The 13,682-nt window shown below is 39.8% G+C and overlaps 1 protein-coding gene across 1 annotated transcript; it reads left to right on the forward strand.

The window, feature by feature from the left end:
* The first annotated feature begins 1,290 nt into the window (after positions 1 to 1,290).
* Positions 1,291 to 9,692, forward strand: LOC308113042 (protein ILRUN-like). The gene is made up of 5 exons (XM_080468946.1): positions 1,291 to 1,558; positions 3,309 to 3,463; positions 3,569 to 3,766; positions 5,723 to 6,048; positions 7,684 to 9,692. The coding sequence occupies exons 1-5, from the start codon at positions 1,401 to 1,403 to the stop codon at positions 7,717 to 7,719; spliced, it is 873 nt and encodes a 290-aa protein (XP_080325072.1). The 5' UTR covers positions 1,291 to 1,400; the 3' UTR covers positions 7,720 to 9,692.
* Positions 9,693 to 13,682: the final 3,990 nt, after the last annotated feature.

Genomic DNA, 13,682 nt, shown 5'->3' on the forward strand with positions numbered 1-13,682 from the left:
ATGCGAGTCCGCCTACTTTGTTTTCAATAACTTTTTCAAAATGACCTCCCTGATTAGAGGCAAACGTACACACAGTTCATCAGTGGGAGTAAAAATGCACACATAGAGAAAAGCTGATAAAAGTAGAATAAAGATGAAAAATGACTGGCTGAAAGAAATATTATGTAAATATGTGAAGACCTGTGAATTTGTTTATGTCAGAATAGAAACCTTTAGGTAGATGTCTTAAAAAGACCATAAACTACATGAAAAGGCAATGTTTGATCTGGTTCCAAGTACAAGTTCTCCAAATTTGATAAAGGCTTCAGAGAAATTGTTGTTTTTGGCCTCTTTCTAAGATACCATTTAGAAAGTAAATAAGATGTCATTTATTATTTCCTGTGTTCACTCTGCTCATAAAGAGAACTATCAAACTCACTATGTCATTTATTTACATTGTCTGTACTGCCTCAAAGGCAACAAGTGATTACATTTTCCAGGGGTCCGTATTTTGTGCAATAAAATATAATGAACCAAAGTAAAACATACTGAAATAAACTTTGTCTTTACCGGAGCAGTAACCATATTTGGTAAATATGTCGTTCTCTTGTATAAAGAAATACCATAGAAAAATATCTACCAAATAGTAAAAAACAACTGGACAAGTCACCAGTCCATCGCAGGGCAAAAAATACAGATGGACAATCGCACACACTCATATTCACAGCTAGTCAACAATTAACATGCATGTTTTTGTACTGTGGGAGGGAACCTCCCGCAACCATGCACACATGGTGAGAACATGCAAACAGAAAGGCCTGGCTGGTATATGGCACATAAATAGACATAAACATCTAAAAACAGAAGTGCGAATATTAAAACACAATACTGATAACACACACACACACACACACACACACACACACACACACACACACACACACACACACACACACACACACACACACACACACACAAAACAAAAAAATGGCAACAAATAAAACAACAGCAGAGTCGCTGGGTTAAAAGCCAAGGAATAAAAACTGGTTTTGATACTAGTTTGGGGGCAACAACAGAACTTTTGTAGCTGAACAAAGAATTTTTATTTTATTTAATTTTTTACAGTAGAGGATGTAACCCAAGGCCAATTGGGCAATTTATTTCTAATATTGCAAACACTTTCTATGTTGTTATTATTTTTAGAAGTGTAATTATATCTGAATAGACTTAAGGTATTTGGTAATAGCCTATGGTAGTTGAAGGAGTATTAGCCGGGGGGGGAGGGAAGTGGGGGGAGCGGCCTCCTCCTGCAGTCAAGTGACATGCGCACTTGGCCCTGTTATTGAGTTTTGTTATGACGAGTCGAGGCCTCGGACTAAATTAGGAGCGAAGCCCCCCGTGTCTGCCCGGGCAAGTCCGCGATGGAGGGCATGGACCTGGACCTGGACCAGGAGCTCATGCAGAAATTCAGCTGTATGGGCACTACTGACAAAGACATCCTGATCTCGGAATTCCAGCGGCTGCTCGGCTTCCAGCTCAACCCGGCCGGATGCGCCTTCTTCTTGGACATGACGAACTGGTGAGCCCGAGGCTTTGCCGAGGCCTGCTGCGCCGCGGTTAGATAATAGACCATGTATAGCGCCTGTGTAGTTCGTAATGTATTAAGATATTTTCGTGGGCGAAAAACACGAAGAAAAAAAATCCTCTCTTTATCTTTTATCCTCTCGTGTGGCACAGAGGACGGCGTTTATATCGTTTGTTATAAAATGTGTATAATCCGAGCTCGCGAGGGTGTAGTAACGTAAGTCGCTGAGTCAGTGTGACTGAGTTTTGATTGCCTGTCATGGACACCGCGGAGTGGAGCTAAAATCTGCTTACCTAAAAATCAGCCTTTTAATATCAATGTTTTACTCTGGCAGAGGTAGGACATAACTGTCGTAATTTATCGCACATAAATACAATTATTATTACTGTTTGTTATTGTGAAGAACTTGTAGCAGTCAGGCGGTTTGTTAAAGGTTCAACGTGAATAAAATATCAGGCTGGTGTGGGTTGTTTTTTTTTGTCTTTATGGACAAAATGTCAGCACGTCGTTGACATAGCGTTTTATTACGTAACCTTTCACAACGTATTGCAGCTCAAAGCTCACTCGGTGGTTGTGCAACCGCGATCAATCTTTATCGTCTCGCGGAGCCTGGTTTGATTTGTATTCCAGGAAACACGTTATTGGACAAAGTGTAATGGCGTTGTGCCGCTGCGGTGAAAACGAAAATAAAGTGCGGGGGGGGGGGGGGGCGTCCTGAAGTCATCCCTAAAATAAGTGTCTCTCTCTTTCTCTCTCTCTGCGCATATGCAGCACAAGTCAGCTATAATGCAGATCTGAGGAAGATCAGAGAGTCCGGAGGGAGCCTGTAGTAACGTCACGTGACTCCTCTGCAACGGGATTTCTAAAAATAAAAGCTGCTGGTTTATGGATGATGAGCTGCACATCGAGGGGAGCACCCAGTCTGGGCTCATCTGAGCTCTGATTTCCAACAGAGTTACAGCTAAAGATGTGCTCATTAGCCCAAATTCCAAAACAGAAATTATGCATAACCCCCCCCCCCCCCCCCCCCCAAAAAAAAACAACAACAACAAAACAATGGCTTTTATTTACCTCATATTGTGTGGATGATGCAGGAACTCACAGCGACGATGACCTCTTAGTTGTGGTAATTAAACCAGCAAACATCAGATCCAAAGTTTACTTCTCCATCCTCTATAGACCACTACTGCTCACCATTATTATTGTACATTTTCCCAACATTAATCAGGATTTAATGTAAAAAGATGAACAATACCATAGAGAAAATACAATTCTTTTTGTGTGTCCACAAACATACAATCATGAAAATGACCTTACTGTATGTTGAGATAATTTGTAAATATAGATATTTTATTTAAAGGTCTTCTGCTTTCATTGAATACATCTCAAAACTAGTACCTCCTTACTCTGCATGTAAAATCTGCCTCAGTTGTTACTTTTTAACCAACCAGTATCTGTTGGTTGAACCTCTTTTTTGTACCCCTGGTTACTCAGTGATTTAGTAACAAAGCTGCAGTTGGTCTCAGTTTAAGAATTAAAATTGATCTTTTCCATGAAAGTGAGCTTGGTGGTAAAGATGGAAAGTTGGTCTTTATTATTTGTATTTACATGTATTCTCTTTTCTTCCTAGAATTCTTCTTCATGCTTGGAGGATTCTATATTTAATTATTTTTGTGAGTTATTTGTTTGATTACACTTTACATCTGTACTGATCTCCTGGTGTTTGTACATCTTTTGTCCATAGGAATTTACAGGCGGCCATCGGAGCTTACTATGACTTTGAGAGTCCTAACATCAGCGCGCCGTGCATGTCTTTCGTGAAGGACGTGACGATTGGCGAGGGAGAATCGGTTCCGCCTGACACACCTTTCACAAAGACATGGAGGATACAGAACACAGGTGAGTCAGATGGATGAATGGCGGGCATAACTTGAAAGCATCCAGATCCGACTCTTTTTTTTCTTTTTAGTATCCTATTACACGAGTGTTTTGTGTGTCCTCCAGGTGCAGAGTCGTGGCCTCCCGGGGTTTGTCTGAAGTACGTTGGAGGGGATCAGTTTGGCCACGTGAACATGGTAATGGTGCGATCTCTGGACCCCCAGGAGATGGCCGATGTGAGCGTGCAGATGCAGAGTCCCGTGGCTCCTGGTATGTACCAGGGCCAGTGGAGAATGTGCACAGCCACAGGACTTTTTTATGGAGGTAAGGACGGCAACATTTCACCAAAACCAAGTTGGATTAGATGCCTTAAATCTTACAATACAAGCCACCCTCAATCCCAATGATCAAACACTTTCATGTGATTGAAACCGTTACTTGAATTAGGGCTGCAGTAACTGATTTGTTTAGTATTTGAGTATTCTGTTGATTATTTTGTTGATTAATCGAGTAGTTTGGTTAAAAATAGGCACATTCTGCAGTTTCACTTTACTATTTAAGTCTTTTTTATAAATAAATGTAATGTCTTGAGAGACGGACAGACCTCTAAAACGCAAATCTGCGTTTTATTTTATTACTTCAACTGTAATAACATTACAAACAAATATGTCTGTTATCAATATGTCAAAACCTGACTGGTAGCTGCATCTTTGACAAAAATAGTCATCTTTCAAAAAACAAAAAATGCTTTAAAATGTCAAGAGCATATTGCATTCTGGGTTTTAAATAGCAAGAACCCTTGTAGTATCAAAAGCCACTCTGACAATATAGAGGAAATCAACCCTCCTATACATCACTGTGGACATTTTGGTTCATTTGGGCACATTTTGTTGTGTCATTTAGAACAAAAACACATTCACTCACAAAAACACTGAACAGATAACATTTCCTCTGTTTATCATTAATCTGTTAAACTGGTTCAGCCCTGCTCAAAACTACAAAACATTTGGTCATTGGGAGAATTTTAACCCTTTGAAGGCTAATGTCGCTGTTGTTATTAATGACTAAACTCATTTCAATCCGCAAAAAGTTTCTACAACTGTTGTTGTGACTTTTGGAAAATAAAAATGTCCCATTGAATCCCATTAAAACCACGTTTTTTTTAATCTTACAGCCATTTCTTAGCAAAAGTGGATGTATCCTGCTACAGCGTTGCTGCTTTAGAATGCTAATTATTTAACAATGCAAACGCTGTGCCGCGTTGTTCTTCTAGTTATATTGTTGTGAAGCCACACTTTCGATCATACTGTGCCGTTCTCTACCGTGTCTTTTATTCACGCTTCTAACTTCTTACTCCACGCTCCTCCACATTTCAGTTGAAACTGTATTATATTCAAACTAAACGAAGCCTGGAGGCACAGGAATTCGAGGATTTTTGGTAATCGCGTTATACAAATTCTTCCGACAAATTGTTTCAGACCTAATTTGAATTTATGCATCCATCGATTTTTCTAAACCGCTTTATCCAATTAAAGGTCACAGTGTCTGGGACCAATCTCATCTGGGCGTGGGTGCATGCTGGGGTACACGGTGGATAGGTCACCTGTCCCTAACAGGGCAGACAGAGAGAGACGAGACGACCACGGACACACATTTTCGTTCCTGGAAAGCACAGACAGGGTGGACATGAAAGAAAGACACTCAAGTCCAAACTCAAAGCAATGATTGTCTTACTGTGAGATAAGAGTGCTAACCACTACGGTGCCTCGTGTCCTGATTTGTATTTACACGCTGCAGGATTAAACCTGCTTATGGGGCAAATATTCAGTAGTTTGTGTTCCAAAAAATAACTACTTGTTTTGGATGTGCGCTGCTGAGACACAAGTATACATGTTCACGCTGTCGTTAACGGTTACAGAGACCAGTTACTCATAAAGTGTTGGATTACTTTCGTGCAGTTAAACTATTGAAACAGTTGAGGGGGTTCTATTAACGCATGAAAATTTAATTAAGAGTCATTCATTTCATTGATTTATGTCCCGACAGAATGTCGCCTGAGACTTGCCCAGTTAGAAATTAATCAGCCAAAGGATAACTCAATTAAACTCCTACTCGGCATTAATATTTAATTCAGAGCAACAATTTTTCATGTAGCACCTGCAGTCGAAAGCGGGAGAGCTGCAGATATGCCGGCCGGTGTGGTTCAACGGGGCTTATGTGGACTTTTGCTTAGATTTATTGTTTTGTGCGTCTGCATAAAGAAATCTGTTGCCCCGACAGACGTCATCTGGGTGATCCTGAGCGTCGAGGTCGGAGGCCTCCTGGGCGTCACGCAGCAACTCTCCTCCTTTCAAGCCGAGTTCAACACGCAGCCTCACCGCAGCCTGGAGGGAGACTACAACCCGTTCGCCTCGCCGGAAAAGAACAAGTGCCCCAACGGCAACAACAACAGCGTCTGTGACGACAGCGGACATAAAATCGCGGGGGAACATTGGCAGGGGAGCCCCAACCAAATGCAGCAAGAGCAGAACGGACTTTCACACAACTCTGTGGATATAGTAGCAAATCGTCTACAAAGCAATCTATCAGTAGTCTCTTATAACCAGGTAAGCTTTGTTTTGTCAAGACACTCTGCATATCATCAAACTAAATACACAAACAACTCATTTAGTCAAGGCAGTGATCTCCACGCTCTGCATGATGGGATTGCAAATCTTTTTTTTTTTATTTTTATTTTTTTACAGGTAAACGTATACAATAGAAATTGAAACCACACTGACCATGAATGTAAATGCAGTTGCGCGCGCACACACACACACACACACACACACACACACACACACACACACACACACACACACACACACACACACACACACACACACACACACACACACACACACACACACACACACACACACTCAATTCAACCCGTGTCTGTAACTGTATACTGTAACCTCTTGCTGACAACACCCTGCAATTCTCTTCCCCAAAGACACATTTGTAGATTTTATAACCCATCAGCCCTAAAAATTATCCTTTTTTTTTTTCCTCCCTTTTTTGACAGTGTTCCCCACATACATGTTATCTTTTAGATCAGTGATTCCAAACCACTTTTTCCCTGAAGGCGCGAGATCAGCTCTAACTAAAGTCTACAGAGCCTCTCTTTGTTCTCTTGTTTGCCAAAACTTTATAATAAAACCTTCATCATGGACATATATGGCCTGTCTTATGGACATATGGGCATTTCCCATTTTCAAATAACAAGAGAATTTAACTGTTAGAAATTTGCAGCATTGTTTCAGGAAGAGGAAGAGACATCAGAAAACATTAACTGAATCACACATGGCAACAGTGCTTATAGCTGCAAGATCAGAGATCCGACAGCGAGAACCAGCGACCTCCCGTAGTACAAGCAGGTTGATTTCACATCTCAAGGAAAATGTGCATGTTGAATAAATGTGAGCATTTTCAGGATGTGCTTGTATTTCTTTGCACAAAAACTATGGCAAAAATGACCATTTAAAAATAGGTTGTTATGCTTGAATTTTCTAAGCCCCGCCCCCAAACGCAAACAAATCAATGGCATTCAATGGCCGACGGCCCGAACTCGGACAAACAGTCTCAACTCTATAGAGAAGCATGAGAGCAGGCGACACTTTTATTGTTTTTCTGGGCTATTTAAGTAATTTTAGAACCCAAAAATTGTGAAATCCCATTTTCAAAACTAAATGTGACAACTATAAGTAAGGACATCTACATGTGTTCCACAGTAGGACAAGTAAGCCAGGTGGCTAAGCACTCTTAAGCGCTGTTGCGGTTTGGTTTCCAACACTGACAGCTTCCATGTAAACAGGCAGTCAGCTGTGGCGGCTTCTCCGAGTGAGCGACGGGAACTAAAGGGGGGCGGAGCTTAGCCAAAGGTCAGTCGAGATGAAGCAGTGCAGAGTTTGGCCGCTCCGCCTTCGTATAACATCTTATAAATGAACGTTCCTGAAAGCAACAATCAGAAATGTTAACCGTCAACTTTGAATCAGTGGATTGCTCGTCTTATTGTTCCAGCTGTAAACATTACGGGGAGAGACATGCGGTGCAAGCTGCTAATTGTGTTTATTGTCCCAGCCGACATTAAGAGGGGGTTTCTACTGTTGCCTGCAGGTGTGATGAAAAGCCTCCACACGGTGGAGCGTTTGTCTCTTTGTGCCCCGCCTAATTTAAAATGTCCTCATCTTTCTTCACAGGGTATACAAGAGCCCTATCCTTTCGGGCACTCTTAAAATCATGGGACTTCTCACAGTGAAGGGGCACTAAGACCGTACCTCTGGAATCGCTCACCACCACAGACAGAAAAGAAGAAGGCTTTTTTCTGTAGCTGGTGGCGATTCACAAACACTTTTATGCAAAGTCCAGTTACCCTTTGGAAGCCAGAGGCCAGCGCTCCGCGACGTGCAGCTCAACCAACAACCCACACCCACTGTATGCACGTGTGAATGCTAAGTTAAGAAAAATGAGTGCTATGAGTCTTTTGAGTGATGACTTTTTTTTTCCTTTTCATTTTTAAGATTTCTTTCTTTTTTCTGTTTTTTTTAGCTGTCAAAGAGTGCACATGAACCAGTGATGAAAAGAGCGTGTGTTTGTGAACTCTCTATATGTAGATGTGTGCAACAAAAAAAAGAGACTTTGGAGGAAAAGCCATTCATTTTTGCCAACTGATTCTCCAGTGTCTGCTCCAACTCTTTAATAACTTTTGTGGACTCCTGTGGCTCTGACAGTTCCGTCATCTCAGAAAACACCTTTTTTTTTTTTTTTTTTCCGCTTAATTTTCATAAATATTTACAAAGGACGCTACAATTTAAAGAAGCTATGATAAAGGCTGATAAGCTCACACATTATGGGCAATAATTGCTCAATACCTTCAATTTTAGAAGCAATATCTCATTTTCCCCACTAGAGGGAGTCTGTTATTTCTCACAAGAGTGCAGGTTTAGTCTGGTACAGTATTGTTCCCACGGCTTTATAAAGTTTTGTCATATTCGTTAGCTCTTCTGGAGTCAAACGAGATGATTTTGAACCTTCTTGCTGTAAATGGAAGTATGACAGACATTTATAACGTTAGAGCATTGATCCGGAAGCTCAGAGAATAGTGTGGGATCCTGAAAGTTACTCCTCATACCTTTAAAACAAATCGTTCTTGACTCTTGAGAAATGCATATATATAAAACAAAAGATTATCAGCTAGAGGTATAGTATCCCGAATCATGCAAGTTTAGATGTAAAGGTTTATTGTAGTTTTCATTGCCAGCAACAGGAGAAATAGGAATTATGGCTATTACACCATTTAAACAATAAAAACATTCAAATTATTAAAGCATATTTTTAATCACTGCTCTCCATTTGCAATTTTAAACTTTGTAAAAGATATCAAGTTGAATGTATTTGATGAATGTAGAAGAGATAAAAAATAATGTGTTTCTAAATGTATTCATTTACCCAAAGATTCTACATGGTATATTTGCACTGAACTGGCAGTTTTACTCGTGTATCTCCTGTTGAAGTTGTGCTCGCAAAGTCCCATATTCAAGTCTACAAATGTCCTCCTTGTAATATGATTTTCTTCTTCTTTCAAAAAAAAAAAAAATCTGCATTAAACGTTTTATCCCAGAGGAAATAAACCATATCCTTAAGAACTGTTACTGCACATCTACATCGCAAGCTGGCTAATCTATGCACTGAATATTGCGACCTCCACGACAAGGCCTGTGCATACTCTCTCTCTCTCTCTCTCTCTCTCTCTCTCTCTCTCTCTCTCTCTCCTCCTCCCCTGAAAGGTGTTATTCGCTCTGTGACTTTTATCTCTCCACAGCCATATATTTCCTAGCAGGGAAACAATCTTCTCATTGAGGCACTAACTGTAAGGCCCCTGGGGTATAAAATCCTCCACAAAGCAACAGCACCAGCCAATACCCACCCCCACCCACCCCCTCCATTGACCCCGGGGGCATGCGCAGCCTCGTCGGTAACGTGAATGACAACAATTGGTCAGCGGTGGTCTGTTCATAAAGGCGTGTTTGGTTTTCTTTGTGAGATACCCGTGAAGTTTCCACTGGCCAGATCGCAGAATGAATCAGTTGGCATTGGACTCGTACAACAGCACATTTAAAAGTGAGTGAGAACGTGCAAACAGATGAACGCTTTTCTTTCCCCGTGTGTCTGATGGATGTTTGTATGATTAAATTATCACAATTAACTCAAATCTCTGACTCTTTTTTTTTTTTTTTTTTTATTCTTTTGCAGCTGCAGCTTTATTAACTAAGAAGTTGAAACTAGGCTTCAAGTTGATATTTACATCAATTCACACTTATGCAAAACATGTATTGTTACCAGTAACAATTAACACAAAAGGCTCAAACTAAAAAATTCAAAAGAAGTAGACCTCACGCACACTGCAGCCTCAGCTCCTGACACCCCCCCCCCCACACACACTTTGAAGAGGGGTTTTATAGTATGTTAGCCCGGAGGTCTACTGGTCACAACAGCCTCGTAAACAGGTCTGTGTAAGTACCTGCCCGTCAACGACGACATGTCATCTAAATACATGAATTTAGGAGGTTAAATATGGCTGAAAATGTTATTCTAAAAGGCCCAAACTTTAATAACTCAACTTTTTTTTAAATGTCATTTTCTTTAGGGAAGAAATAGCTCATAGTCTGACATTCCACCAAACTTAAAGTTGTGAGCATCTTCATTTGTTTATGCAGGAGTTTTACTTTGGCAGATGAAATGGAGGGCAGATAGTCAGCAACTCCTCAATATTCCAATACAAGGGCACAAACATCGCTGTTTGGTTGAAGCAAACATTTGGTCCTCTTTAAATGTCAATGTGTGTGTGTGTGTGTACCAGTAATTCAGCTTTATTAATGACAGACCCAAACTTACATGTGCTGATAATGTAGTCAATGTGTTATTTTGCTCCAAAATACTGTGAAAAAAAAAAAAGAACAACCTAATATCAAACATTCATCACCTTAGTCGAAGACATGAAAAAGGATGTTAAAATGACATTTTAGGAAAATGAGGTAAAACAATACAGTAAATGCACTATATTGTAAGACATTCATGTTAAATGTGAACATAATTTACTGGACTCTGCTAAAAAATCATCATCAAAGTTATGTAAGTGCCTGTTAGTGTCAAAACTCCACCTGGTTTATTTACTGAAGGAGATCTCCGTATGCAAACTGCCCCGAGTCACCTCCCTCACCGACACACACACACACACATATATCCATACAAACCACCTTTCTTGTCAAACCCTCATATCTGGGAGGTCACAAAGGCGAAAAGTTTACTGAGGCCGTGAATGAAACCACGAGTTTCTCAGAGCTTCAGTGGAAAAGGAGCCACAGTGTTGGGTCGTCCCAGAAACCATCACCTGAGGGAATAAAGTCTACAGAGGAGACAGGAGACATACGGAGGAGAGAAAACTTAACGAGGCTGGCAAGGTAAGACTGATATGAGGTTTGATTTACCATTTCTATAACTGCAGATACTGGCTTACTGCACCAGGTTGTGATCATTTAGAAAAGACTAACCTAGGAGGCTAAAACACAAAATTTTTGTTTTTGCCCTTGAATATATTGTTTGCATTTCGTCTCATTTTTAAATACTGGGGCAGTGCAATCAATTTTGTTTACAGAATGTTCACAACCTACAGCACTTCCTCTACATTTCAAAATACAATTATTATGTTTTGTGTACTGTGTCGCTTACGATGAATTAAACTATTGACTACAAGAGAAGTGTTGTACTTTGTTGCTGCCTTTATAGTAAATGTTTGCAGGTGTCAGTCATTGACTTGATTTACTCCTTACACACAGATTGAGCTGATGGGGACCGTTCTCCCCATTGAAACTGCACAAGGAGAAATTCAAGAGCGATCAAGTTACATCAATCTGGGTTATAAACCTCTAATTGTTGCTCCTGGAATAAAAATCCTCCAAAAATTAAAAACATTTCTGACTCAAAACTACAAAAAATAAATAATTCCATCTTTATTTATAGAAGTGCTTTAGCTTGTTGTGGACATTTTTAAAGTGCTGTACACAATCTAAACAACACAATAAAAACCTTAATCTATGAGGGTCTTACATGGCGTTAAAAGCCAAGGAGAAGAAGCAGCTTTTAAGATTTGATGTCTTGATGTGCAGTGACAGCTTCTTCCATAGTTTAGATGATCGTTGCTATAATACAACAACAGTTGTTATGGTGTGTGTTTACACAAGTGGACATTTCAGAACCTTTATTTTTTGACATTTACTTTAGGATAGAAGCTGAGTTGGAACTTTTTTTTATATATATAATAAAGTGGTATTATTGACATTTCTCGACTTTAGTCGCAAAAAGATAGAAATGGATGAAAGAAACTCTTGTTTCACTTCCTGTTTGATGTTATTGCTCAGCTGCATATACTGCTCAGATAAATTAAACTAGTGTTACAAACCTGTAATTAAAAGACACTACTGCACTCATATCACATAGTCTAAATATTACCAATGTGACGATGTTAATCAAGTTCAAAACTGAAATCCCCCTGAGGAATTGGTTTAACTGATTATTTTTCCGTGTAAGAAAAATGCTACACATGCGCACACATGAACAGCTCATAAAGCTTTGGGAAAAGTAGTCCCCAAAACTTTTCTATTAACCATATATAAGGGTTTTACCTGCAATGTCATGAGCCAATAATCTCTGTTCTCCGTGACTTGTTTTACTGAGCGTGGTGGTTTCATCTGTGTAGCACATATTGTTCTTTACACACATGCATCATTGACGTATCGGGACAATTGATTGTATGTGAGGGATTATTTTAACCTCATTCGAACATTTTTCATTAAAGAAAAACACATGAAGGAGCTCCCATGTATATAGAAGGCATCCAGAACACACACACACACACACACACACACACACACACACACACACACACACACACACACACACACACACACACACACACACACACACACACACACACACACACACACACACACACACACACACACAGAGGGAAAGGAAAATCTAGAAAAGCAAGTTTTCTTGTGACTGCTGTTTAATTTTAGTGCTCCTGCCTGGAGGCGAGGGGAAACAAAGCAGCAAAGGAATGGACAAAATATTCCCCATTCGGAAATATAGACATTACATGTTTTTTTGAAACAAGGCCCACAAATAAATGTGACATAACGCTGAGCACCCGGGCCACTTGTAGGCTGCTGAAGGTTCTGGTTTATAGACGACCATGCAGGCTCAGCAGGACGCTGGATGACTCCTGACCAACCTGTAGGAAATGTATCTCTGTTTATTAGTAGTTTTAAAGAGGCAGACCCAAACTCGAAAATCACAGAAGTTACTTGACGTTTTATCCGATGATCACTGCTTAAATAACCAATTATCATCCAATCAGGTCAATTAAATAATCGCAGCGACCAGATCATATTTAAGAATCTGTGGATACCTATGAGGTGTGCGTGTGTGTGTGTATATATAGTCCGTTAGAGCCCACCAACTGAAATTAACTGCCAAGTGACTCCCCCGCTAAAACCAGACAAAACCGGTATTTCCAGTCAAAAAAAAAAAAAAAGGTAAAATAAAGCTCTGTGTGTAACAAAATAATCTGTTAATGATTTGTTGTTGTCCATGTGTGCAGCTCACGAATCACTCAATCTGACGCCTTTCTGAAACTTCTGCCTTGACACTTTCTACACAGAGATTATACCGTGAGCTCTGAATAAAGGACATCAGATAAAGGAGTAATATGGTAAAAAACTATATTTATCTAAGTAAAACACAAAGTTTCAACTGTATCGCAACTTCAAGCATTAATACAAATATATGTAACAATGTGATGCAAACAATAATACTGCTTACCAGCTTCCCACCAAATTGCTCCCAATGATTTATGCGAATGGCAAACATGATTATTTAATTAATGTTGAAACAAGACTCTGGTTTTAATTTTTTTTTCTGAACTTGCATTTTGACCGAATTTCCATCCGATTATATTGATTCCTTGAGAGAGAATTATAAATTCACTTTTAAAGCTTCTGGACTGAAAACCAGCTGAGAACAGCATAAAAAAATCCTTTGGTCTAAGAACAATGGAAGGATTTACCTGTCGGCTAAAGCTGCAATGACTGGCTCTTTATTTTAAAGTAAGTCAAGCCAAGCAAAGTCAATACAAAGG

Source organism: Lipophrys pholis (assembly GCF_963383615.2).
Source record: "Lipophrys pholis genome assembly, chromosome: 8".
Taxonomy (NCBI): domain Eukaryota; kingdom Metazoa; phylum Chordata; class Actinopteri; order Blenniiformes; family Blenniidae; genus Lipophrys; species Lipophrys pholis.

Excerpts from the sequence above, each read along its gene's own strand:
- LOC308113042 (XM_080468946.1), top strand. The coding sequence starts at position 1,401 with ATGGAGGGCATGGACCTGGACCTGGACCAGGAGCTCATGCAGAAATTC. Across the intron at positions 3,464-3,568 it reads ATGGAGGATACAGAACACAG|GTGCAGAGTCGTGGCCTCCC; the intron begins GTGAGTCAGATG and ends TGTGTCCTCCAG. Across the intron at positions 3,767-5,722 it reads CACAGGACTTTTTTATGGAG|ACGTCATCTGGGTGATCCTG; the intron begins GTAAGGACGGCA and ends TTGCCCCGACAG.